The sequence below is a fragment of the Onychostruthus taczanowskii genome, unplaced genomic scaffold, assembly GCF_017590055.1.
Source record: "Onychostruthus taczanowskii isolate IOZ18803 unplaced genomic scaffold, ASM1759005v1 scaffold46, whole genome shotgun sequence".
Taxonomy (NCBI): domain Eukaryota; kingdom Metazoa; phylum Chordata; class Aves; order Passeriformes; family Passeridae; genus Onychostruthus; species Onychostruthus taczanowskii.
The window spans coordinates 5,365,525-5,389,893 of NW_024502125.1; the positions used below are offsets into that span (position 1 = coordinate 5,365,525).

General features: G+C 38.5%; 1 protein-coding gene across 2 annotated transcripts in view; it reads left to right on the forward strand.

The window, feature by feature from the left end:
- The first annotated feature begins 1,984 nt into the window (after positions 1–1,984).
- Positions 1,985–24,369, forward strand: part of AP3B1 (adaptor related protein complex 3 subunit beta 1) — a 154,336-nt gene continuing 131,951 nt past the window's right edge. For both annotated transcript variants that reach the window (XM_041414674.1, XM_041414675.1), the window contains exons 1-3: positions 1,985–2,228; positions 15,897–15,972; positions 22,145–22,219. In XM_041414674.1, coding sequence (XP_041270608.1) covers positions 2,098–2,228; positions 15,897–15,972; positions 22,145–22,219 — 282 coding nt within the window. In that variant the 5' untranslated portion in view covers positions 1,985–2,097. The remainder of the gene's footprint in view (positions 2,229–15,896; positions 15,973–22,144; positions 22,220–24,369) is intronic.

Genomic DNA, 24,369 nt, shown 5'->3' on the forward strand with positions numbered 1-24,369 from the left:
TTTGTGTTCCATGACTCTGTAATTTTGACACAATTGCATACAGGTATAAATTCAATGTGCAAGTACCTTATCACTGCATGGTGATTTTGAAGACATAATTTAGACAGGAAAAGGCTATTCATTGAACAATTGTGGCATACTTCAAGCTAAAACTAGATCAAGAACTGATAGCAGAAGCTCACAGCTAACATTCCTGATAGGAATTTTCAAGTACACTTAATAAACCTTCAGGTAATATTTAAGTGAAGCTCTGCATCACTGTTACTATTTCCTTCTCTTCTCATATCACAGTCCCATGTTCTTTCACCTCAATAACCATTTGTCTTATTTTTGCCATTTGTACTCCCACAAATTACTCTGACAAATTCTACAAGTCTATTGTTTTCTTTTTCCATTTACTGTAAGTAAAAAGTAGTACACATAGTAAATGCTACGTAGTAGATATACATGGTAAAAAAATTAGTTTATTGTACTTAAGGAGTTCTTAGTGCTAATAAAGCCTTATAGTTTTACACAAAGAAGCAACCTCTTGCCTCAGGACCAAGTAGACAGTCTTAAAAGAAACAATAATAGATATACCTTACAGATTGTTGATTTGGCCTCCTATAGATGACCCCTGCCTACCCTGCCCTGTATGTGCCTGGTACACAAATATAAGTCATAGCTAGCAACCTCTTCATGTAAACAAAACCATGTTCGGAGTCAAAGTTCAAGTGCTGTGTCTGTTACAATCTGAAATAAATAGGCACGGTCTGAAAAACAGAGACAATTTCTAAGGACTGCTGACAGGAATTCTCAGATCTTTCTGTAGAGAGAAGTGGGTGTCCATTTTTGTCTGGTTCAGACCCAATTCTCCACAACCCTGCTCTGGTTTTTGATGTTTTAAAAATCAGAATGTAGAATCCTCTCTGGCTCTGTATGACTGAGAGGTGTCTGCCTCAAATCAAACCACAGGATGGGTACCAATAGTTCCTGCGACTGTATATGGTAGTAATAATAAGATATTTCTCTCTACAGGGAAAGAAAACTATGATGACTGCTACTGTAAACAATGCAAAAGGCAGAACAAAAATCGAAGTCTTAAAAACCAGTAGATGAAATGGAGGTAGTTAAGAATATTCACACTGGACTTTCTCAATCTAAACCATGACTTTCAAAAACAGTGCTACACAGGAAAAAAAAGCTGTGAGAGATCATAAAAAAATTGAAACACTGGCACCTATAGAAGGCAACTATTGAGGACAGCTACCTTTACAGCAACCCCATACTCTTAATAAATCCTTTACTGGTAAATCCTTTTATAAAAAGGATTAAATAAAAATATAAATTAAAAAGTTGGCTGGTATTGCCTCAATACCAACCAAGTTTCAATCAGAAAAGTTTCAATCAGAAAAGTTTCAATCAGAAAAGTACAAGTTGCTGAAAAGCAAGCAAGTAAAAAAGCTGCTTCAGAGAAATATGACAATTCCCCCCCATCTTTTTTTTTTCTTCTCTGCAAGATAAAAAGTATTGATTGTGAACAGGTAACCTTTTGGAAATTAGTTGAGTTCTAAGGAGGAAAAGGTTGCACTCCACTAGCATATGTCAGGAGATGGATTGAAGGCTGCTGCAATGAACACAGATTATTCTTGAAAGACTAGGAGAGATCGGAAATATGGACGTAGGAAAACAGAATCGTAAAAAGGAATTAGGAGAAGCTCCCCTCAGAAGACCTCTAACTATCCTGTTGTATTTCTGGCGTTGCATATGTAAACAGCTTGCTTCTGTCGTCAGCGTGGAGTACTGGCACTGGTAACACGGTCACTAGAACAAACAAACGAGCTGATGCTCTAGGCCAAGCTTTGCATTTTAAGGGACGGCAGCGGTCAGGGACACCGAGGCTCGGCACCAGCCTGCCCGGCCTTTCCTTCCCCCGGCCGCGGGGCCGCGGCTCCGGCCGCACGTCCGGGCCGCCCCGCCCCGCCCCCCGCCGCGTGACCGCGCAGCTTCCGGGGAGAGCGCCGGGCCGGCAGCACCGGGCGTGCCGCGACGGCAACTTTGGCGGGGCAGGCGGGCAGCGGCAGCGGCACGGGCACCACGGGCACCAGGGACACCACCATGTCCGGCAACGGGCTTACTTACAGCGAGCAGGGCGGAGAGGCGGCGCCCGAGCTGGCGCAGGAGGCGGCTTCCACCATGACCCCCTCGGCTTCCGCGGCCTTCGGGCTCTTCAGCAGCGACACCAAGAAGTAAGGGAACTCGCTGGGCTGGCGGGCGGGCGGTGCTGGGCTGGCGGGGCATCCCACGGGCAGCGGCAGCTCCAGGGGCCTTGGCCGGGAAGCCGCGCCTCCCGCTTGACTCCCGTCGTGACTCCGCGGAAAAGTTCGCTTGCTTACTTGTAAAGTGTGCATGGATAGTGGGTTATCTGTAAAGTGTTTCTTTTGGTTTGTTTGGAAAACTGCTTATGGCTTCTTCTCTGTTTCGACAGCTAACCGCGGTGGAATTGTCCTAATTTTGCCTTCAGATGTGTGTATATATAAAAAGTGTTTGTAAAAAAGAAGTGTTTGTGATAGTTCTGGTTGGAAATGTAGTGGATCAGGGCGAGGTGGCCAGCTCGAAGTGGGTGTTAACAGTGTCAACAGTGTCTTGGTCAGAAATCAAAATGAGGAAATGGAGAAGGTAAAAAAAGCCTAGCCAAGTGCACTGGTACAGAAAGCTTTCAGCTCCTTAAAGTAAAAGTGGATTGGAGAGGAAGAATGTCCAAATGAAAGGATCAAAAGGTTTGCTAAGCTGGAATTGTATTCTACAACAAATTGGAAATCTATTCCAAGAGCAACCAATAAAAAGCACCATAAACTTAAGGTCTCATGTACATTAGAAAATCAATTGCTGCGTCTTCAGTTTGATTGTTCTGCACAAAGAGAACATCTATGCTCTGGAAACCTCGACTGATGTGTTTATTTGTGAGCCACAGCAGAGTAAATCACGAAAACATGAAGCTGCAGGCACTCTAATGCTTAGCTCTTTGAGACAGTAGCTGATGGGCCTCTTCAGTTTGCCAGATGACTCTCATTTTTTTTTTCCCTTCTATTTTGCTAAATACTTCACTTTTTCATTCAGATTTTCTCTGCTCTAGTATAAATGTGCTTCTGTGGATCTGTGTGTTTTACACTGATTTATGTTGTTTGTACCCTTCTTTCCTTATCCCCTCCCATCAAAACAACTTGGCACTTTATTTCTAAACTATTATTTTGCTACTTTCTTTTTTCCATGGGGTGGAGGGTATCCTGCTCATTGATCATGGCCATAATTTTCTGCATAACTCATAAACTTAGGACTGTTTTACAGGTGAAGTACAGTTCTTTGTTTTGTTAAATGCAGAAGCTGAAGTGAATGATTCTACCTGAGCCTCCCTAGTGATTACAGGGAAATACAGCTCTGGAGTCCTGAGATGTTTTCTACATGTGTATGTATATGTATGACTTTTAGTATGGAAGAACCAGCAGCTTGTGATATGTGAGCCTGCCAAATGAATTAATCACTCCTTTAGACTTGCTCTTACCCTTACAGGAGTGTAATCCTCTAAAGGAATGACTTGAGAGGAAAACAGACATTGCTGTCTGTGGTCTTGTGTAGCTGACAAGCAAATTCTTGCTGAAATAGGGTGTTATCCACAATTCACTTAACACAGTTCACTTCAGCTTAACACTTGTGTGGTTAAGCTCTGAGTATGGATTGGGTAGCTGAGGAACAGACGCTGTGCAGGGAAGGTGATTTGTGTAGTGTGAAAAACCCACTGGACTGCAAGTGAGGGTTATTGTTAGAAAAGCAGACTGTGTGGCACTCTAGCTGGAAAGTGCAGTAGTCATTCATCAAGCATACACATTGTATTTCTAATAGTTCACTCTAGTAATAGTGCAAAACCTGCTCATCACAAGGCAACATAAGAGGATACAGAGAAGTGCAAGATGTGTCCTTGCATCTTGTGCATGAAGATGTGGGTTTAGGGAAGTAGAAGTGGAAACTGGTGAAATGAAAATTACTGTTAGAGCTTTTTAAAGGTTGTTTGCTGATCTCTCTGGATTGTCTCTCATCATTGCTGATATACTCATGTCTGATGTTATTGTGTTGTTTCAGTGCTTGGCAAACTTTTTTGTTGCTGAGGAAGGGGGATTCTTCCTTGGGTCTACTGATGATACGAGAAATACTCCTTCTCAGCAGAGGGATACATACATAATTTATAGCCCAGAACATAAGTGCAGTAATGTTGGACCAGAACTCTGTGCTTGCCTCTTGCCAGTCAATCAGAACAATATCATGTAGTTAATATATAAGTATCAAGATAATACTGTAAGCACTTAATTGAAAAAGTTCCAGTCTTTTTATTTTGTGTTGTCTATTTTCCCCTGTTTGTCATGAAGAAGTAAGCCAAAATGGTTAAGAAAATAATGAAGTTGTTAGAATAAGTTGTCTTTGATCTTGAGACTGAAGAGCCCACACAGTTACAAATCAGTATTGGTAGACTTAAGTCTGAAATCCAAAATTGGTCTAATATAAATTGTTTGTCCTGTTTTTTCCTAACATTTCAGTAGGACTACTCCACTGAAGTTCATACCATCTAAAAGCTCTGATCATCCCTTGGTGTAAAAGCCTATGTGTCATTCTCCTGCTAAAGCTGCCTTTTTTACCTTTAGCATTCAATAAGCTATCCACTAACTTTCAGTTACAAATATAATTTCAATTCAATTAGTGAACATAGTATTTTTAGTACATGCTTGTGTTGTAATTTGGTTCAAATGTGTGGTATCAGTGTTGAAAATATCTTAGTTCATCAAAATTTCTGTCCTGGTGACATCTTTATCCTGACAAAGTATAAAGTTTTACTGTTAGAAGATTATTAAAAATAACTGTTTATTTCATTATCTTTTATCTTAATATAAGCCAGGTGCATAATGTTACACACACCATGTACATGTTCTGGACAAAAGAGAGGAGGTGAGGAGGAGGGTTTTCTAATCTCTCTGTAGTATTATAACATGTACATAAGAAACTGATTTCCTACTGGTGTTGACTAAACTAAAACTGTTCTTGAATAAGAGATTTCATAACAAATGTATTATACTGGTGCTAGCTTTTTCTGTGTGTATTTAATCCTGACTGAAGAGGCAGAGAGAAGTTGAGTTTTTGGTGTGTAGTGCTGTTAAAACCTTTTGGTTAGTTAGATGAATGAAGTAGATCTGGTGTTCAGAGAATGGAAATTTTGCGTTCATTCTGTTAAGCATCTCAATAACTAAATAATTGAAAGATCTTACGTACCTGAGATGAGTCAGTCTGAACCTTGTGTAGAAAGGGCCCTGTTGCATGACTGGAGATGCCTTTTGCTCTCCTTCTCTTCCTCTTTCACACTTATCATATGAACTGGCATTGTGGTATTCCTTTATAAAACTTGTGAATTTATGTTTTAAGAATGTATTAGGCTGTCCATGTTGGCAGTTTGACGCTTGTCTGTGAGCTGGAATATTCTGGATATTCACATGTCCCAGGTCTTTCAAAAAGTAGAGAAAGGGTCAGATTCTGGTCCCCAGAGTTATGGAAACAGTTTCCAGAGATGTCTTTGCCTGTAACAGAAGTTTTCAGCAGAAAATTTGTAAGAGCCGATGTGTTATGTGAGTCTTACGTACAAACTGAATCCAGCATGTGGGCCTCAAGCTATTTCTCCTAGTTCTAGACTGATGGGCTCCATGCAGTAAGCACTGCCTAGCTGGAATCTCAGAATCTCCTGTTTAGTGTAGAGAAATACTATATGAGTCACATCACCTAAGTTAATAGAATATTTTTATAATTACATTATGCTTTATTACATTATTGTTACTCTGAGTGGAGGAATGAAAATTCTAACCACCATCCAACACGTAAGAGTACCTGGAGAGCTAATTAGAAACACAGAATTGCATATTGTTAATTGCATACATTAGAGTACAACTATAACTATAACTGCTTACAGCTAATTGCAGGTAGACAGAGGATTTTCATCTATATTAATTCCATTTTAAACAAAACTTGCTTGCATGTAAAATTAGAATATAATAATGTTTGGTACTTGGTAGTGGTACAATTTCAGCAATAAAAGTAGTTATTGCTTTAGCTGATAAAATGTAAAAACTTAAGAGGTGAACCACAAGAGTAATATCAGTAGATGTCAATTATTAAGTGCAGTATTGAAGCAGATGGCAAAATTTATAGCACACATTTTCAACTTTACTGATTTTCATCTTAAACTATTTCTGCCAAGCAAAATACATTTGTAATTTATAAGATTTTTTTTTTTGCAGGTTTGGCTTACATGTTTTGTGGAGCCATTCGTCAGAAAACTCGGCAGTGCTGCAAACTCATTTTTCTTTGCAGAGATTTGCAAGCCTGTTTTGCAGAGCTGAAGGTGGTGATTTCATTAAGATACTCATTCCCCAATTCTCTGTGCAGAAGACTTTTCCAAACCCATTGGAGCTAAAAACTTGCTTTCAACAGCTGCCAGAGGTGTTCTTGGAGTCTCAAATTGATCTAGTTTTATCTTGGCATATTCTGTTCAACCAGTCATGGAGAGATTGTACATAGATTGCCATTTGTGAAATTCTTGGAGGAGACTCCAGCTCTAATATTCAAACTTGATGCATCCACTAGCTCATTGGCACAACTACTTTCTTTCTCCATCTGTTAAAATGGCCCTATGCCCACCAATATGGTTATATGCCAGTTTCGGTAGGATGTACAACCCAGCAAAGATGAATGGTTTGGGTGGACTGATGAGTCTACAAGATAAAATCTGAACCCTCTAGTCAGCACAAGGATAGGAACTAAATGCAGTGTACAAATGTGGGCATGCTATTGCAGAACACTTCTCCAGCTGAAATCTGTCAGATCTGACGGGAAGTACCACACAGTGAATATGTTCTTATTGCCGTGCACTCGGCACATATGAGGATGCAAACAATGAACTATTGATTTGCTGTGGCTCTCTGTAATGTAGTCACTATATTTTTTGTGGCTTTTTATTTGCTCAGAAAGGCAAGTTTTACAATTTTAAAGTCCCCAGTGTCTTTTCTGCATATTTACTGCATTGTCATTTATTTGCCTTAGACATTTGCTTGGATCTGCATCCTGAATGGTATTAAATAGACATGTCTACAGCTGTTACAAGGCTGAAATTCCATGTTTTTCGTTCTGCTTTTTTTAAGGCTGTTCTTGTTTGTGTCACCCCTTGATAGTTTTGATACTTGGAGGAAACCAGAATGGTATTTGCGTTCTGCCAGAAGATGAGCAGCATTGTAATGCTGTTAAACAGTGTTTCTGAAACCTGGACATGTATGTAGATGTACTAGCACTGAGTAGGTTCTGGCAACACCACCTCTGCGGTGGTATCTTTCAAAGAAGCTTTTTCTCGGTATTTTTGGGAAAGCTGGAAACACTAGGAGTTGAACACAGTGATCCTTGTGGGTGCCTTCCAGCTGAGAATATTCTGTGATACTGCTTCTCACTTTCTTATAATCACTTCATAACTATCAAAGGCTGCAAAGTGATCTATAAATGTCTGCAAATTCTGAGCACTAGCCTCAAGAAAGGCTCTAAGTTGACCATTTAAGTGGCAGCCCCACTTCTGATGACACTCTTTTAGCCTTCAGAAAACTGTCTTCCACTTAGGAAAATTTCTCTCTGACAGAAGTTTCCCTGCCGTATTGGTCGTGTGGGTACTATCAGAAATGGTTATATGCAGTGTAGTTGCAAGACTTAATCTTTTCATCTTTTCAGACAAGATTTCTTGTTGTTGGATGAAATAGTGTCTTTAACTATTCTACTGACAACAGATAATGTTAGCTCAAATCACAGTCTGATCAAGAAGGAATTTCAAACTGCTTTGTCATACTAGCTGCCATCTTGTTAGAGCTTTTGAAATATAGGTAGTTTGCATATCTGCATTGATGATGGTGGTAGCAGCAACTTCACAGGTGTTGATGCACTGAGTTGCTCAACTGTTGCTCAGGTGGTATCTGTTCACGACAGAGAACTGGGAGATGCTTTATTTAGTTTTTAACTTTACGCTTTCCTGATTCCTCAGTGGGAGGGAAAGAATGTAACTAAACATCCAGATTGTAAGTGCTTTGAGAAATTAGTGGCAAAATAAAATGTAAATGAGTTAAATTATGCTTCTGGTCAGACTATAACTGGTTTTGTTCTCTGTGGCTCTCACCCTTACAGGATACTACAGTTATCCTGATTTCCCTCACATCTCTAGTCTATCCTTTAAAACTATTTAGTTTGCTTTTTGCATAAGGTGCTTCTTTTTCAGATTGAAAAATTAGGGGTTGCTGAAAAAGAAATAAATTCTTATCTCAATTTCTCTTTAAATCATAGTACTGCTACACTCATTATTCAAGGCTTTCTTGAAGTAGTAGTTGAATTTTGTGTTGTAAATTAGAAGTAAATATAATGTTGTGATGGAAAAGGGTGGTAGTACTGAACAGCACCACAAGATGTCATTCAAACAGTTTATGGCATAGACCAAAACACAGTGAAACTCAGATTTCTTAATTTCCTGCTAGAAGAAAACCCTAAATCAACAAAATTAACTCGAATTGCAGCATGTATTTGCTGCCAGTTAAGTTTCTGTGTTCTATGGGTCTGAAATCAATTTGCAGTTCCTCTTTAAATGTTAAATTCAAACTTGTTTAGAGTTTACACAATAGCATTACCTAGAATAAACCAATTTATTTTAAGCAATTTGCAGTACCAGTAAAATGTCAAGAAAAAAAATTTAATTTTTTCAGGAAACATGGGACGTTCCCTAGGACTTCATTGCTACTCAGGTGCCAAAAGTAAAGGTTACACTGCTCTGTAAATGTGTATTTTCTGCTTCAAACTTGGTAACATCCACAGTATTTTGAATTTTATGTTGAAGACAAAGAAAAAAAAATTTAATATGCTGTGGATAAAACTACATCCTGCCAACCAAAGTCTCTTGAATGCAATTGATATTGTGTAACTGAAATTATGGAGTGGATGGAAAACTTTAAACAAGAAATGCATTGTTAAAACTCAACTGAGTGAGACTTCTGTAACTTCTGTTCTATATGAGCTTTATTCCATAATACTGAAACTGGTGAAGCTTGCTTCGTCCCCAGTGGTGGATTTGTTTACCATTTCCTATATCTTACCTTACAGTGCTATAGTGCTATCTTTGCATGTGAAGATCTTTTATCTCATCAGGGTTTATTTGTTTAGAATTCACTCTCCTTTCCTTGAAGGGTTTACAGCTGTTCCCGAGGTTTTTGTTGCATTGCTAGTTGGGCTGCAGTTGCAGTTTGTATACTCATGAATCTTCTGCTTAATTACTATGAAGGCTTATGGTTACTGGGTGTCTTCTTTCAGTAACTGACATGTCAGAACTGTAGCAAAACTTGAAAATCTGTGGATTTAATCTTACGGTGTTGCTAAATATGGTTGAAAATAAATGTGCATTTTACCAGAGCGTAGCAAGTGTTTTCTTAATAATAGTTGTTTGGAGCATGGTGCTGCAGTGCCAAATGACATGCCACAGATTCTGGATTTAGTATATTTTAGTATAACTGGGAGTTTGTCATAGTTCCTATGGGGAGATGAAGCAACTGAGACAGAGGCTCAGATTTATTTCTGACATAGCTGTTTAAACCTCAGTGGTGTATAGTTATGCCTACCTTTATTTTTCTGTAGAAGTGGGTAACATTGCTCATTGGAATCTGTAATCCTACTCTTAACCTCAGCAAGATGCCAGTTTTAGTGGCCAAGTGTGTGCTGACAGTAGTATGGCATATTCAGAATTCTTTGGATGCTCTTTGCCATAATCAACATGCAGAGCAAGCTGATCAAAGTGGTTTTTCGCATAGGACTCCAGGCTTTTAAAGCCTAGTCTTGTGACTGTCAAGATCTAAGGTTGTTTTTTGTCTTTTCTTTTGCTCCTTATACTCCATATACTTATGGCACCCCTACACCCACCATCCTCTTTTTTTCTTGGGGCAGTTGTAATGATGTGGCTTACTCCTTTTTTAATGGCAGGGGAATAGAGGCCACAAGAAAGAGCATGAGAACTAAAAAAGATTAACTGGTGTTTTTTTGTTTCTTTCTGCTAGTAACACCTATAAGATTAATCCAGACTGGTAGGTCTGTCACTGGTCCTATGATACTCTTGCCCTTGTCATATCTACAGATGGTACAAAGGTATGAGGAATGCAGTATTTTCATGTAGAAGGGAGATAGTATGTATCTTAAATGCTACAAGTGTAAAATATAAAAACATAGAAGAAAGTTAGAAACTGACTACCTCCGCTTAACATTCAACCAGTGTCTCAAGGAGAACATATTACTCTGGATGTGTTTCGTGATGTCTGTCATGTTGTGTCACTGCAAATCTGTCATTTGTGATACTTGCCATGAAATTTAGGTGATGAGTTTTCATTTCTAATTTATACTACTTTAGCTTTCAAATTGTAATGCTTAGGAATACAAGCCTGTGGTGCTAAAGATTACAAAGGCAGCTGGGAACTGATTTTTAATACATTAATAATTGACTTGTTGCCTTTTATAGATTCTATACAAGTACTAAAGATCATATATCATAGCACATACTTAATATTTCCTATGAGTATAATATTTCTAATTGTTGTCTATACCAGTGCTTTCAGCTTGCAACTTTTGAGGACAGTGGGTCTATATTGAAATAGATGTTAAGACACTAGATGATGGCTTGGGAACTCAAGGGAGGTCTTGTTGAGTTCTTAGAATACATCATTGGGCAGACAAGTGGGAATCTTCTTGTTTTTCTGGGTTTTTTTTGCTCTTGGAGAGTAATTTTACCTCTTCTTACTGTAAGGGAAAATGGTTGAGACTATATATCTATACTCTGCAAAAAGTTTGGTATTTTTTCATCTGCTTTTGTTGGGACTATTACTTTCCTGCTTCATATAGTTCCACATCATTTGTCAGCTATCAGATTAGGCTTATTTAAACCTGGTATTGCTCCTGAAGTAATAAAGTTTGTATTTCAATCATCTATAGTACGTACCTGGCTCTGTAAGGGTAGAGTCTCTCAAAGCTTTAGCAGGGAGAGGCAAAGGTATTAATGCAGCTGAGGGTTGCTTGCATTTTCCTGAGCCCCTGGCATGTGGAAGTAAGTGATAAAGAAAGTATTTGTCTAGGATTGTGTATTGAGGAACTGTCACCTCAGCCTAACTAATGAGTATAGAAACATGAACCCTAGTGTGACTGCAGAGCTTACATTTATGTTTACATTTATTTCTATTTAGAGTGATTTTATTAAAATATTGAAATTTCCTTAAAACTTCTTAATGATCAAAATATGAAAATACTTGTACTGTACAGTAAACTGTATTACAAAAGATTGAAATGCACTTGCTTTTCCCATTGTTCATTGAGGCTCTGATAAGAGTTGTTTTTGGAGGGAAATGACCTTTGAAATCTGCATATGGTATTTGTTTCTGGAAGTTAAAACAGCAAGGGAGTGCATATCCTGTTACTTTGTAAGATTTTCTCTTTTTTTGAGGGTAGACCTCGCTCTTGGCATCTACCTTGGTTGAGTTCAGTGATTCTTTTTTTTTTAATTGGTTTTTTACATACTTCACTTAAAAGAATGGAACAAAACTCCACAATGCTGGGCAAAATAATTAAGATGTCTTGCACTATTAAGTCTGCTCTTAAAGGAAAAAACTTTGATGTTACACTGAAACCATATCTAACTGTAGAAGAAAAAAGGCTTGCTGCAGCGGGTGATCCATGTGGATGTATGGAGCAATATTTTACTCTGTAAGTATCTAATATTTGCTAATCCTGGATTATATTTTGTTAGAAAAGATATTTAAAAACCCAAACAAACCATCTATTCAAGTAACAATTTGTTTCAAATGGATTCATCAAGAACTTGTTGTTTAATTTCTATTTTTCTTTCTTTATTTTTTCCACTGTTGCTTTTCTCATATGGAAACAAGGCTGGCTGAAAACAGGTCTTCATATATACGTTTCTGTGGCTTATATCTTCCTAGCTAACAGTTCAAAATGTTTTAATTTGAAGTGTATGATAGAATATTTTCTGTAAGCATTTAGAAGTAGAGCTCATCAATAAACACTTCTTCTGTCTTAACTTCTTAAATTTGCCTCTTTTTTTTTCTTGTTGTTTGTGACATTCTGGGAGACGGTCTTCAGCATGTACTTGGATCTTGTTCTTTGTAACTTCCTCCATTTTTGCTACTTCATCCTCAAACTCAAATTATTATTTCTATGTTTTCTGCTTTGTTGACATATTCTTTTTTTGTTGTTGTTAGTTTGTTGATTAGTATTCTACCTTCTATTGGTTAATGAATTTCTCACTTCTCATAATAACTGGTCTACATGCTCAGCCTTTCTCTTATTCTGGATTGGTGATTTTTTAAATTGGTGGGCCATGGTCACAGTCTCCCCCTGCCAGAATTGCCTTTTACCCACTTAGAGCTGATTCCACACTGTTGCTGAGTTGTCTTTATTAGTTTCCACTTTGTCTTGATGGTCCTGCGAAACATCCTTGTGGCTTACCAAATTTGCATTCCTGGTCTGCCCTCAGAGGTGCATCCTTCTTCCCAAGCTTTGCTAACCTCAAAGCTGAGATCTGAGATCATTGAAACATGTCAAGCCCTAAACCTTAACAAGACAATTCTACTGACAAGTAATTTGTCTTTCTAACACACAGACCTCACTGCAAACTTGCTTGTTAGCTGCTATCCATTTCATAGATTGAATCTCATTTGTTGTTGATTAGGCTTGAAAGTATACAAAGATGAAACATCAAAGAACATCCTTTCTTAAGAAAATTTTTACGTATTTCACATTACATCAACAGTAGGAAACTGGAAGTAGGAGCATAGGACTAAAAGCAACTTTCTAAATCAAGTTCTGTCTTTTGCTGTGTAACTTTTCTTACCATATTGTACAGATTCCTGCATGGGGAAGAATTACAACTTAAGCAGAAGGAATTAGAGGTTTCTGAGTCTCTATATGCAGTTAGAGGAAAGTGTCAGGCAAAGTACTACAAGATGATCAAAAAGAGCTGAGACTTACTTGGTAGCCTATGAGGAATTGGTGAGTAGGAATGGTCAGCAAAATCAGCTGTTCCTGTGGCCAAGAATGATGGGAATAAAGAGAGCTGCCAAAAATTAAATCAAAGCTAAGCTTCCTAAAATGTTAATTGGAAATGGAACTATACAGAGGGATTGAAAGGTAAAATGCCCAAATTAATAATGATATTTTATGTACAGCCCCAAACCAACAAATACTTGATTTCTGATATGAAAAATAAGGTTGTAGGTCTGAGGGGAAAATATGAAGTGACTAAAAGAAGTGTGATGATGTAGAGGTGAATACAAGCATGTTCGAGTCAAATCAGAAAAACGTAGAATTTAATGTAGAGAAAAGTGTGACTTTATCCTGGAACAGGAATGCAGACAATAGGAAAACGTGTGTGACATCACAGCATTAGTTATTTTTTAACAGACCTGTCAACCTTGAATGGTGTTACAAGAAGGTACATTGTATGTTACGACTTGGCTGTGAGGAAGGTGGCCAGCTATAGACTTACTAAGCTGAGCTTAGCAGTATGCAAAACTACAGGACAAAATTGAATGGGACATACAATTTAAATGACCAAAGTACACAACCAAACAAATGTAGCAATAGAAGACTGACCTTACAGATCTTTGAACATGTGCAGGAACAGCTAAAGATGGTAAAAACCTTTGTGTGTGATGCAGACAAAATAGGAGTTACCAGTGATATTTGGGAAGTGATACTAAAGCGGGCAAGGAAATAGAATACTTTCTTTTCCTTTTTTTTTTTTTAAGATAATAATTAAATATTAAGCTGTCAAGTGAAGCAAATATTGACTATAGGGGATCTGTAATGGGTTGCTCCAATTATTTCATTAAACACTTCGTTTTGAAAAATAAGTTAGACTTAAATTGTAAGTTGCATGTAGGTATCCTGAGTTTTACATACCTTAGCTTAGTAGGAAATGTGTTGATTGTTTTGTTGTTTTTTGGGGTTTTTTTTCCATCTGGTTGCAGTTCTTATGTGGATGTATACTGAAATGTGGGCAGTGTGGATTTCTTGTGGGGAGGCACAAAGCAGATGCAGTACTGGTTCTGAAAATATGAGAAAATTTCTGTTAGAGTGACTCTGTCCCTTGCAAATGGGAAAAATACTGTTTAAAGGTTATGACAGAATGAATGACAATATTTTTTCTCATTGTAACTAATTCCAGCTTTGGCTTACACCCTTTTCTCCTTCCCATATGAAATTATGAGGGCAGTGATAAATCAGAATATATCCAGGTTCTGCATTCACTTTTGAAATCTTGTCTGGATATATTTGGTCTGGCTGAGATGGAATTACTTTCCCTTGCAGCAGTCTTCATCATGCAGTGCTTTGTATTGGTAGTGAGAGAGGTGTTGGTAACACACCAGTGTTGTAGCCATTGCTGAGCAGTGCTCACACTGGAGTCAAGACTGTCTCTCCAGTATCCCCTTCCCTAGCAGCCTGGGGTTGGGCAAAACCTTGAAGGATGTGTAGACAGGACTCGTGACCCAGGCAGACCAGGGGATATTCCATACCATATGATGACTGGTCATCAATAAAAGTGAAGAACAAGGAGAAGGGATGGGCATTCTTTCTTACGGTGTTGGTCTTCCAGAGCAACTGGTATGTGTAATAAAACCCTGCTTCCTGGAGAGGTGGCTGGATGTTGCTTGCTGATGTGAAGTAGAGAATAAATATTTTATTTTCCTTTGCTTCTGCATGCAGCCTTTGCTTTTCCTTAATTAAACTGTCTTTCTCTTGACACATGAGATTTTTTCCATCCTATTTTCCCATCCGCATCTTGCTTCAGGAAGGGAGAGAAGGAATGGTTTTGTGGGCATCTGGTGTCCTGCCATGGTCTGTCCACCATGTTGCCTTTCACTTGTGTGAAAGTTCACAGTGTTTGAACTTGGAAAGTCTTTGGAGTTCTTTGGAATATTGCATATGTCTCGAGTTTCTTTCTGATTGTATATTTCAGTAAATCAGGCAATCCAGATGTTACAAAAAAGTTGTTTCTTCAAAGAATCTTTTTTGTAAACTTTAGTACTCTATAAGTACAGTTAGACTGTGATCTGTTTACTTCTAAAAAGCCAAGCAGGATGAGGTTTCTTATTAGTGACAGTTAATGAAAAGTATCTACAAGAGAACATTCTTATTAACTTGATATTTTTGTGCGAAAATTTTATGTCAGCAGTAAAAAGTGCTTGGACACTGTATGTGTCTAATCATCAGGCTGTCTTAGTCTTAAAGCTCATAGAGCGTGCTGCAGATCTGAGGCTTCTAATCCTGAGGGTAGGGGATAGCAATTTACAGTCCAGAAAGGCAGGTAGGAGCACAAGGTTATGTCCCTGATTCTTAGTGAAATTCAGAGCATACTGAAGTCTGGACTTTTCGGTGACTTATGTCAGCTGATACTATATTTTAACAAACATGCCAGCTTCTAGTTATTGCATCTGGCCCTCCCTGGGGGACAAGGGAGAAGTGAATGAGTTGTTGGTTTAAACTAAGCTCTTCTTGTGCTTTAAGGTTTCAGCCTTCGAGACAGGTTCAGCTAACAGCAGATTGAAGTTGCATGGTCTTACATTATTGTTAGAATCTGATACATTCTCCTGCTAAACACTTCATTATACAGAGTAAATAAAATGTAAAAGTGGGCAAGAGGGAGCAGTGCTTCACCATAAGTTGCTGAACTGGTGCAAGAATATAAAAATTATATTCTGGTTTGATTTTTTTTTAGTTTTTCTAATTGATGCTTTGCTGTATTTCTGCCATAGGAATGAAGACCTAAAACAAATGTTGGAAAGCAGTAAAGATTCTGCAAAGCTGGATGCTATGAAAAGGATTGTTGGGGTATGTGATTTTTTTTGTTACTGTTTTTATTTGTTAGGGGATATGGGAGTTTATTATTATTTTTATTTTTTGGATGGGAGTAATGCTTTCCTTTTACACATTCTTTACCAGATTAGCACTTAAATTTCTAAATAATCTTTAAAAGTTGTGGTGATGAAATGGTAAAATTCTTAACTTGGAATTTTGTATGGAAATTGGTATATTTGGATATATGCAGTAACATGCTTTTAAAATATTTATCTAACAGTGCCAATATGCCTGTAAACAACTATTTTCAGTGAGACCTTGAATAGGAAATGGCTCCTGAAGAGAAGCTTCGAATTCCTCAGACTGGAAACAGCAGAAATTTGTAGGAATAAATCATAAGTTGCATTTACTGTTTTTATTTTATTATTGTATGAGGTTTTTCTTTTTTGATTGAGCATGATCCCTGAATATTTGATAACGTATTTCAGGTGGATGTGTACCCATAGAGGTGATTGAATAATGTTTAACACTATTATATGTTTAAACCCTATAAACAAAACATCATGAAGTTAATGGTATCCCTTTATTTCTTCTTGAAAGTACGGGAAGAGTGTGCTACAGAAGATTGTTCAGTGTCTACTTGGCTTCTTTGTTTTGGAGCTTTTGAATTTGTTTTCTGTCATTGTTTTTCCAGTTTACTCTGGATGTGCTTTCTTGTTCTGCTTGGGTTTTGTGTACTTAATCCTGTCCAAGTATGTACCAAAGTGGGTAGGTACAGGTGGTGTCATGTAATCGTATTCTTTTCTCTGACTCCAAAGCTGGCTTCTTATCCCTTCATGATCGTTCAGTGATGAGAATTTTACTCAGAATTGTTGTCTTTTTGTCTGTAATCCCTTAGTCCTGCCAGTGACAGCATTTACCTGTGAGGTCTGGGTAACCTATCAACTGTTATTTCATAACATCTTTCTTGGGTTTGGGAAAGGTTTTTTGATTCATCTTCTCCAGCATGATGTGGGATTGCTCAAGGGTTTAACCAGTCTGGCATAGAGATGTGCTGTTGCAAAAACACATGACCTTTATAAAGTGCCATGGTAAACTTAAATTCTTCTGCTTCCCTCAGATTTTTTTTCTGGTTATTACTGTGGGCATGAGAGTTGTGGCAAGTTGCCTCTTGCTCCCTTGGTTTTGTTTTTTGAAAAGCTGGCAAAGTCTTTATCTGTATTTGGACACTGTTGAAACTGAATGTAGTTGTGTATGTATGTATATGAGGGGAATTAAAAAACATTAAATTGAATCAGCTTGAAATTTTAAACCAAGGCTTTACTGAGTTGTTTTTTTTTATTTTCCTTTTTTCCTACAAAAAATGCTGTCATTACAAATGAGTGTGCAATGAGTAAACTCTAATTTTAGATACCTGCTGCTGCGGAACATTTTAAAGAGGTCTTAATGGCTTCTTTAATTTCCTGGAAGTGTGTGATACCATGAAGCTGGAGATGTGTAGTTAGCAGTGATACCTGTGACCCTTGATGGACTTAGGCTGAAGTGATCAGGCTCAAGAGGTCTTCAGCAAGAGCAGGCAAAATTTACTGGGCACGTTCTTTCTTCTCTTCCCCCATTTTTCAATTCTGACAATTCTCTCCAGTTTCCAATAGCAGATTTCTGTCCTTTTTTAAGTTCATGGTCGTTGTTTTCTGTTCTAAGCACTCTGCACTGCAGGAAGAGCACTACTTTCCCAATTTGCAGTGTGTATCTTCTGAAATTTTTGGATATTTTTCGCTTGCTCAGCTGCTGCTGCTTGAAGTAGAAACAGCCTTCTAGCTTGTAAGACTGACCATTACTTAACCGCAAGTGAGTTGTGTGATTTACTGAATCCTCTCTTTCTGTTATGAAGTTTCTTTCGTATCTTCACGGTATTTGCTGTTTCCTGTGCTATGTTTAAAGTGTGTTTCACGCCAGATACCTGGCACTAACCACTGGTTGGCATAACAAACTCAGACAATGAGCTTTACAGGTCAAGACTGGGACATTGCACAATATGAGCATGAGGCCTTCTAGCAGTGGTGATAATGTTCTTGTGAAACACAAAAGTGCTTTTGTGCTTACATACAGAGGGGACCTTACATCTCTCAGGGATGAAATGTGTTTTTCAGAGATGAAAGGCTTCCTCTAGCCTTATTATTACAGGCAAAAGGAACTCTGTCGTCAGAGTATTGTTTAACATGTCCCTGGAATGCTTATTTTCTAAGTTTTAGATAGCTGAAAAAACTTGTGTATAGAATCCACAACTTCTCTGGCCAACCAGTTCTACTGCCTCACCATCCTCACAGTGATTTTTTCCTAACATTGAATGTAAACCTACCCTCTGTCAGCTTAAAGCTGTCATCCCTTGTCCAGTCATTACATGTCCTTACAGAAGTCCCTCTCCAGCTCTCTTTTAGCCCCCTTTACATACTGGAAGGTGCTATAACGTCTCTGCAGAGCCTTCTCTTCTCTAGGCCGAAGCCTGTCCCTACAGGGGAGATGCTCAGTAAGGTGTCTAACCACGGAGGGCGGATTAGTCTTTAAGGTCCCTGCCAACCTAAACCATTCTGTATGACTGTAATTCTATGATACCAACAGTTATCTTAGTATTTTAGTAGACTTTAAGAGGCTAAATCTTCATTTATTCATATAGGTGTGATAGCAAAGTATCAGGAGAATTCTGGTTATGGCACTTTTTGTGGTCACTTCCTCCTTTAAGATAGCTTGTGAACTTTCTCTTAGGGAGGAGACTCATTACAAATAAAATGAAATCTGTCTTCCAGAGAGTGACTTAAAACAATATTGTTTCAAGCATAGGAGTAGTCCAGTTTTGATCTTCTCACTTATGCATGAAGCGTACTTTTAGCTAAAATATGATTTTCATGATCGATGATGGGTTTTTTTAATCAGTATGTTATTTTGTATGTTTCTTCCTTATATACATGTATTAAAATAATTGCAGTCTTTGGAAGAATATGAACAGCACTGCTGGTTTAGAAATAAATTTTTGTGTATAGATATTCTACTATATGCGTGAAAACATAAATCTGATATTTCTTTTAAAATATTCACTGATACTATAACAACCTGTACCAGATCTTGAAACCTGTTTGAATTTCTGGGGAAAAACCAGTGAAATTTCACTCCTGAAGATTCCAGAGCATAAGTTTAGGACACAGTCACGTGCCTGATTTCCGTCAGAGAGTATCATGCATGTTTGTGTGTCTCTCATGTGGAAAAAAAAATTAGTACGTCTTGACATTACACAGCACTTATGCTAGAATGACTGTTCTTGTGCAAGAACTCCAGGTGTATAAGACAACACAAATAGCGAATGTCTGGGCACAGCAACAAAAATGATCTGATAGACTTTAGTCTTAGAAAGAACCATGATGTTCTTTCAGGTTAATGATCCATAAGCTAAGGAGGGTCTACACGAATTGCTAGGCAATAATGAATCAAAATACACTCTTTTAAAAGGTCCTAAATACATATTTACATGGTACACTGGAGCTATTATGGTAGATCAATTAAATAGTCCCAGTAATGCATAGAGTCATACCATTACAGTTTGTCACGGAGGTCTGAGGATCATCCCTGTTTTTTGAGTATTGTAGATTCTGTTGCACCAAGGTAAGATGATAATTTTTCATTCTGTCTTACTTCTTTGCAATGCATCTTGTTGCTAAGTTCTACCTTCGCATTCTGAATTTGGCATTTAGTGTGGAGACCCCCCAGTCCTGAAAGTAGTAAATTGATTTTAGATTCTTAGTTAAAAACCCCTTGGAACTCTTAATGTGCTTGCTTTTTCACAGCGCTTGTGTCACTTCCTGTGTTTTAATACAGGTGCAATGAACAATTTAAGATGTTAAATGGGTTAGGTCAAAATGTCATGCTGGACAGCTGCTCTTACTCCCTTTTGAAAGACTGAGTAATAGCTTGAACTACAGCTGCCTTCTTTCTAGCATCCTCCTAAGCTTCTCAGAATATGCAGTTTACTAGGTATTTCCTGGCTTTGTGTGTTCTTGCTTTTGTTGCATGGGGTCCTAACTCATTATGCTTTTAATGTGTTTTATCAATGAAATACACAAACAGATCTGTGAGTTGAGAAGTTTAAGCAGCTGTATAATGTGGAGTAATGTTTGGAATGTAATGATCATGGACAGAAGTAACTGTAGCTGCAGAACTCCTGTTATTTTGTGGGATTCCTAGGTATTTGTTGTTGCGTATGTATGCTGGACCCCAATGGACATTGGTGTTTCTCAGGGGTCTGTGGTGGGACCTGTACTGGGACCTGTACTATTTGATATCTTCATTAATGACACAGTTAGTGGGATTGAGTGCACTTTCACCAAATCTGCAGGCAACATAAAACTCAGTGGTGCAGTTGACATGCATGAGGGACTGGATGCCATCCAGAGGGATCTGGACAAACTTGCAGCGTGGACCCATGATAATATCAAGGGGTTCAACAATGCCAAGTACAAGGTCTGACACTTGGGTCAGTGTAACCCCCAGTACCAGCACAGGTTGGTGGATGAAGGGATCAAAAGCAGCTCTGACAAGAAGAACTTGGGATGCTGGTGAATGAAATGGTGGTTGTGAGCTGACAGTGTTCAATAATAGTCCAGAAAGTGTTGCCAGCAAATTGAATTATGCTGCTCCACTCCACTCTCGTAACAGAGTCCCAACCTGAAGAATTGCGTACAGTTCTGCAGTCCTCAGGACAGAAAAAATAGACACGTTAGAGAGGGTCCATAGCAGGCCACAAAAAGCATCTGAGGGCTGGAGCACCCTCTCTTGTGTGGGCAGGCTGAGAGAGTTAGGGTTATTCAGCCTGGAGAAGAGAAGGCTCTGGGGAGATGTTACAGCACCTTCCAGTACATAAAGGGGTCTATGAGAAAGCTGGAGAGGGACTTGCCAGTAGGGCCTGTGATGACTGGATGAGGGGCGATGGTTTTAAACTAAAAGACAGTTGATTTAGATTAGATATAAGGAAGAAGATTTTTATGATGATGGTGGTGAAACACTGGGACAGGTGGTGAATATCCCATCCTTGTAAACTTTCAGTGAGGGACAACCTGATCTCTGAAAAATCTTGAAGATGTTTCTGCTTGCTGCAGGACTAGATGGCTTTTAAAGGACTAATCTATGATTTCTTATTGAGATGTTGTGGTTTCTGATTAACTTGATTTTTGTGTGGCTGAATCTTGACTTTGATTAAGGCACACAGATTCTTAGAGATGTGAGTGCTCTGGGTCTGTATCAGCAGCACTGAACTTGATGTAACTTGATGTAACGTCATCCTGAAATTCCAGTATTTGCAGTTTAGACATAAAGCACTGCCAGACATTGTACTGGAATTATATCTAAGCAGAACACTGTGCAGCTATTGTGTATATGAAAATATTTTATTCCTTCTTATGAACCTGGTTTCCTACAGATAACTTCCTTCTTAAGCTGTTTGTGCAAGAACTGAAGCTAAACAGGGGTTTTGATGTTTATGATCTTTATTGTGACAGTTTTATTGTTTGTGACATGCCTTGTTCATGATCAAACATGAAAACTTGGTTTAAAAAAAATTTGGTGGATTGATTGATCTTGCTTTTACTGTGTGGCTTTTGTATATTTTTTTTTGTTCTGTATAAACACTTCCGTGTTTAACTTGCTATGGAAAATAACCTTACTTTGTTTTTCAAGTGTGATGTTTATTTTTATTTTTCTCCTTGGTTCTATTAAAAACCACAGATGTTCCAGGGAAAAGGAGCGGAACTTAAGCTTCTATAACTTTCTGGATTTTGTTGAGTTGTTGGGTTGGCCTTTTTCTCCTCCCCTCCACCTCCCAAAAGGTCATTCTGCAGGGCTTTTTGGATTAGAAAAGTCTCTGTTTTTAGTAATTTTGAATGCATTAAAAATTATTTGCTGTCTTATATGTTAAAGTCCAGTTCATGGATTCCACTCCAGCAAATTCATAATGAGACAGGACCCAAGAGTTTTTATTGTATGGATTATATCCTTTAAGGTCTAGTAATTAACAAAACCCCACATCTTTATCCTCAATTTCATAAAAATGAGACTTGAAATACAGCTCTGTAATAAAGCAACAAAACCCAAACCACATTCTAATAAGTTATTGTTACATTACTAAGATTTGTCTCTTCTTTTTTTTTTTTCTTTTTTTCAGATGATTGCAAAGGGAAAAAATGCTTCTGAGCTGTTTCCTGCTGTTGTGAAGAATGTTGCCAGTAAAAATATTGAGGTATTCCTCTGACTTGTTAAACATACTGTTATGGAAAATCTGTCTATAAAAATTTTACATTTGAATGTATGCTTCAGTTCACCTGTCCTCTTCTGAAAATGTGTACTTCAGGCTTTATTATTAGTGGGAACAATTTTTTTTTTTCCCCTGGCCTATGGCACTAAAGATCATATTTCTGATAATGATGGCTTTGACAAACTCCTTTCTTACTCTAGCATGCTGTGATATAATGGATGAAACATCAGTTTTCTTCCATATTTACATGGGTGGATAGTAACAGTCAAGTTTGAGTTTAATTTTAGCTTTAGAGAAATTACTAATTTTTAGTTACTACTTTGAGAACTTTGGGGTTTTTTGTTCTTTGAGAGAGTGCATTTATTTGGCCAAAGCCAAGTGTTGAGCTCTGGTAATTCAAGAAGGTGTGAATGTGCAAAGATGCTAATTCAGTCTTTCAGGAACATGCTGTGTTAAAATAATTTTAGAAGTTGTAATTGCGAGTTTAGTAACAAGCAGTAAAAAGATGTGGTAACAAATCAGACTAGTTAAATATTCTGTTCCAAGGTAATTTATGTTTGTAAGTTATGAGTAGTCTTAAGTCAAATTTTAAACAGGGAGCCTTACGCAAAGAGTGCCTTAAACAATATTATTTATCTGGAGTGCTTTTAACTGTTAGGGCTGGAACCTCTAGTCTGATACAAGCAAGACTGTCCTAGTTCCAGGTGTGCATGTACACATAAATATTGTATCTGTACATATAAAGAACAAATACATATATACAGAGGCAGTCATGTAAATTGTTACAGAGTATCCAGGTGAACACAAACAGTCAGCAGCTTGGCAGTTCAAGATGGTCTGCTAGTGGGAATGTGTGTATGTACCCAGTGTTCATCCTCATGGACTCTGCCCAGTGTCTGGCCCATGGATCTCAGTCACTGCTATTGATGGCACCTCGACATATGAGCCCCTAAGGACATACCAGCCCTTTCTCCTTTGCTGGTACAAACATCTTGACACATATGTATCCCTCTAAACCAGGACTCCCCTGCTTCCTCATGGGCTTGCCCTTGGACACACAGGTGTGTGCACCTCTTCGCACATACAAGTGGATCTGGCCAAAACTTCCTTGCTTCTCTATTATCTAAACCCCTATGGTTGTGCCCTTGAAGAGATGTGCAAAAAACCATAGAGACCCACAGGCCATGGGCTTTCCTTTCAGCTGGAGGGGACTTCACTGGTCTGTGGCCAGCTCCTCCTGTGGCGTTGCCCATAGGTGCTCACACCCACACCTACTTCCTTCCCAGACCACTTCACCTGCTTGTCAGCTGGTGCAGCTTGATGCACCACAGACACATTGGCTTGTGCTTGGTTTCACATATTCTGGTCTCTTCAGTGACACACATGCTTTTGGGACCTTCTAGCCTGTGGTCCCAGCCTAGGTGTTGGCAGCCAGACCCTCACTTTTTCCAGATGCTGGCAACCCTGGACTTAAAGATCCCTAAAGCTTGATGTAACATTGCAGTTGCTGGAGTCATACTTAAGTTCCCTCACTCTGGTCTCTCTAGTTGCTGGTGCCCATGGACATAGCCACCCTCCAGCCTGTGGGCTGATGGTAGTTGTCATCATGTAAATGCATCTTCACACCAAATAAAGAGTTCCTCACCAAGGGAAACAGTTCAAAATGAAATTTAATTACTTAGTGCAGCAGATTGTGCTATTCACATGCAGGGAGCAGAAGGATAGATGTACCAATTATCAAACTGTTCAGTCCTCTTATTCTTTCCAGATCATGTAGATTTCCCTTGCTTCACATTCACTTTATTTCTTCCCCAGAACATCTCATGTCATGTCTAAAATACTTTTCATCTGAGTCTCGTTTCTGTACACATAAACACCTTCAGTCTGAAAGGTTCTCTAGTCTTTGTTGGCTCTGGGTGGTTTTAACTCCTGGGCAGCTGAAGCTCTCTGAGGTTTTTCTGGGAGGAGTGTGACAGGGTATCCTTTCTTTGAGTCCTAAATTTGTTTTCCCTCCTATTATTTTGTTTCTTTCTGCATCTCTGAGCTGATGATTCCTGTCATGGTCTTGGGAGAAACTAGAGAAGGGTGTTGTGTGCACACATCCCTCCATTCCCCTTGTGGGAGGGGTGCTTTGT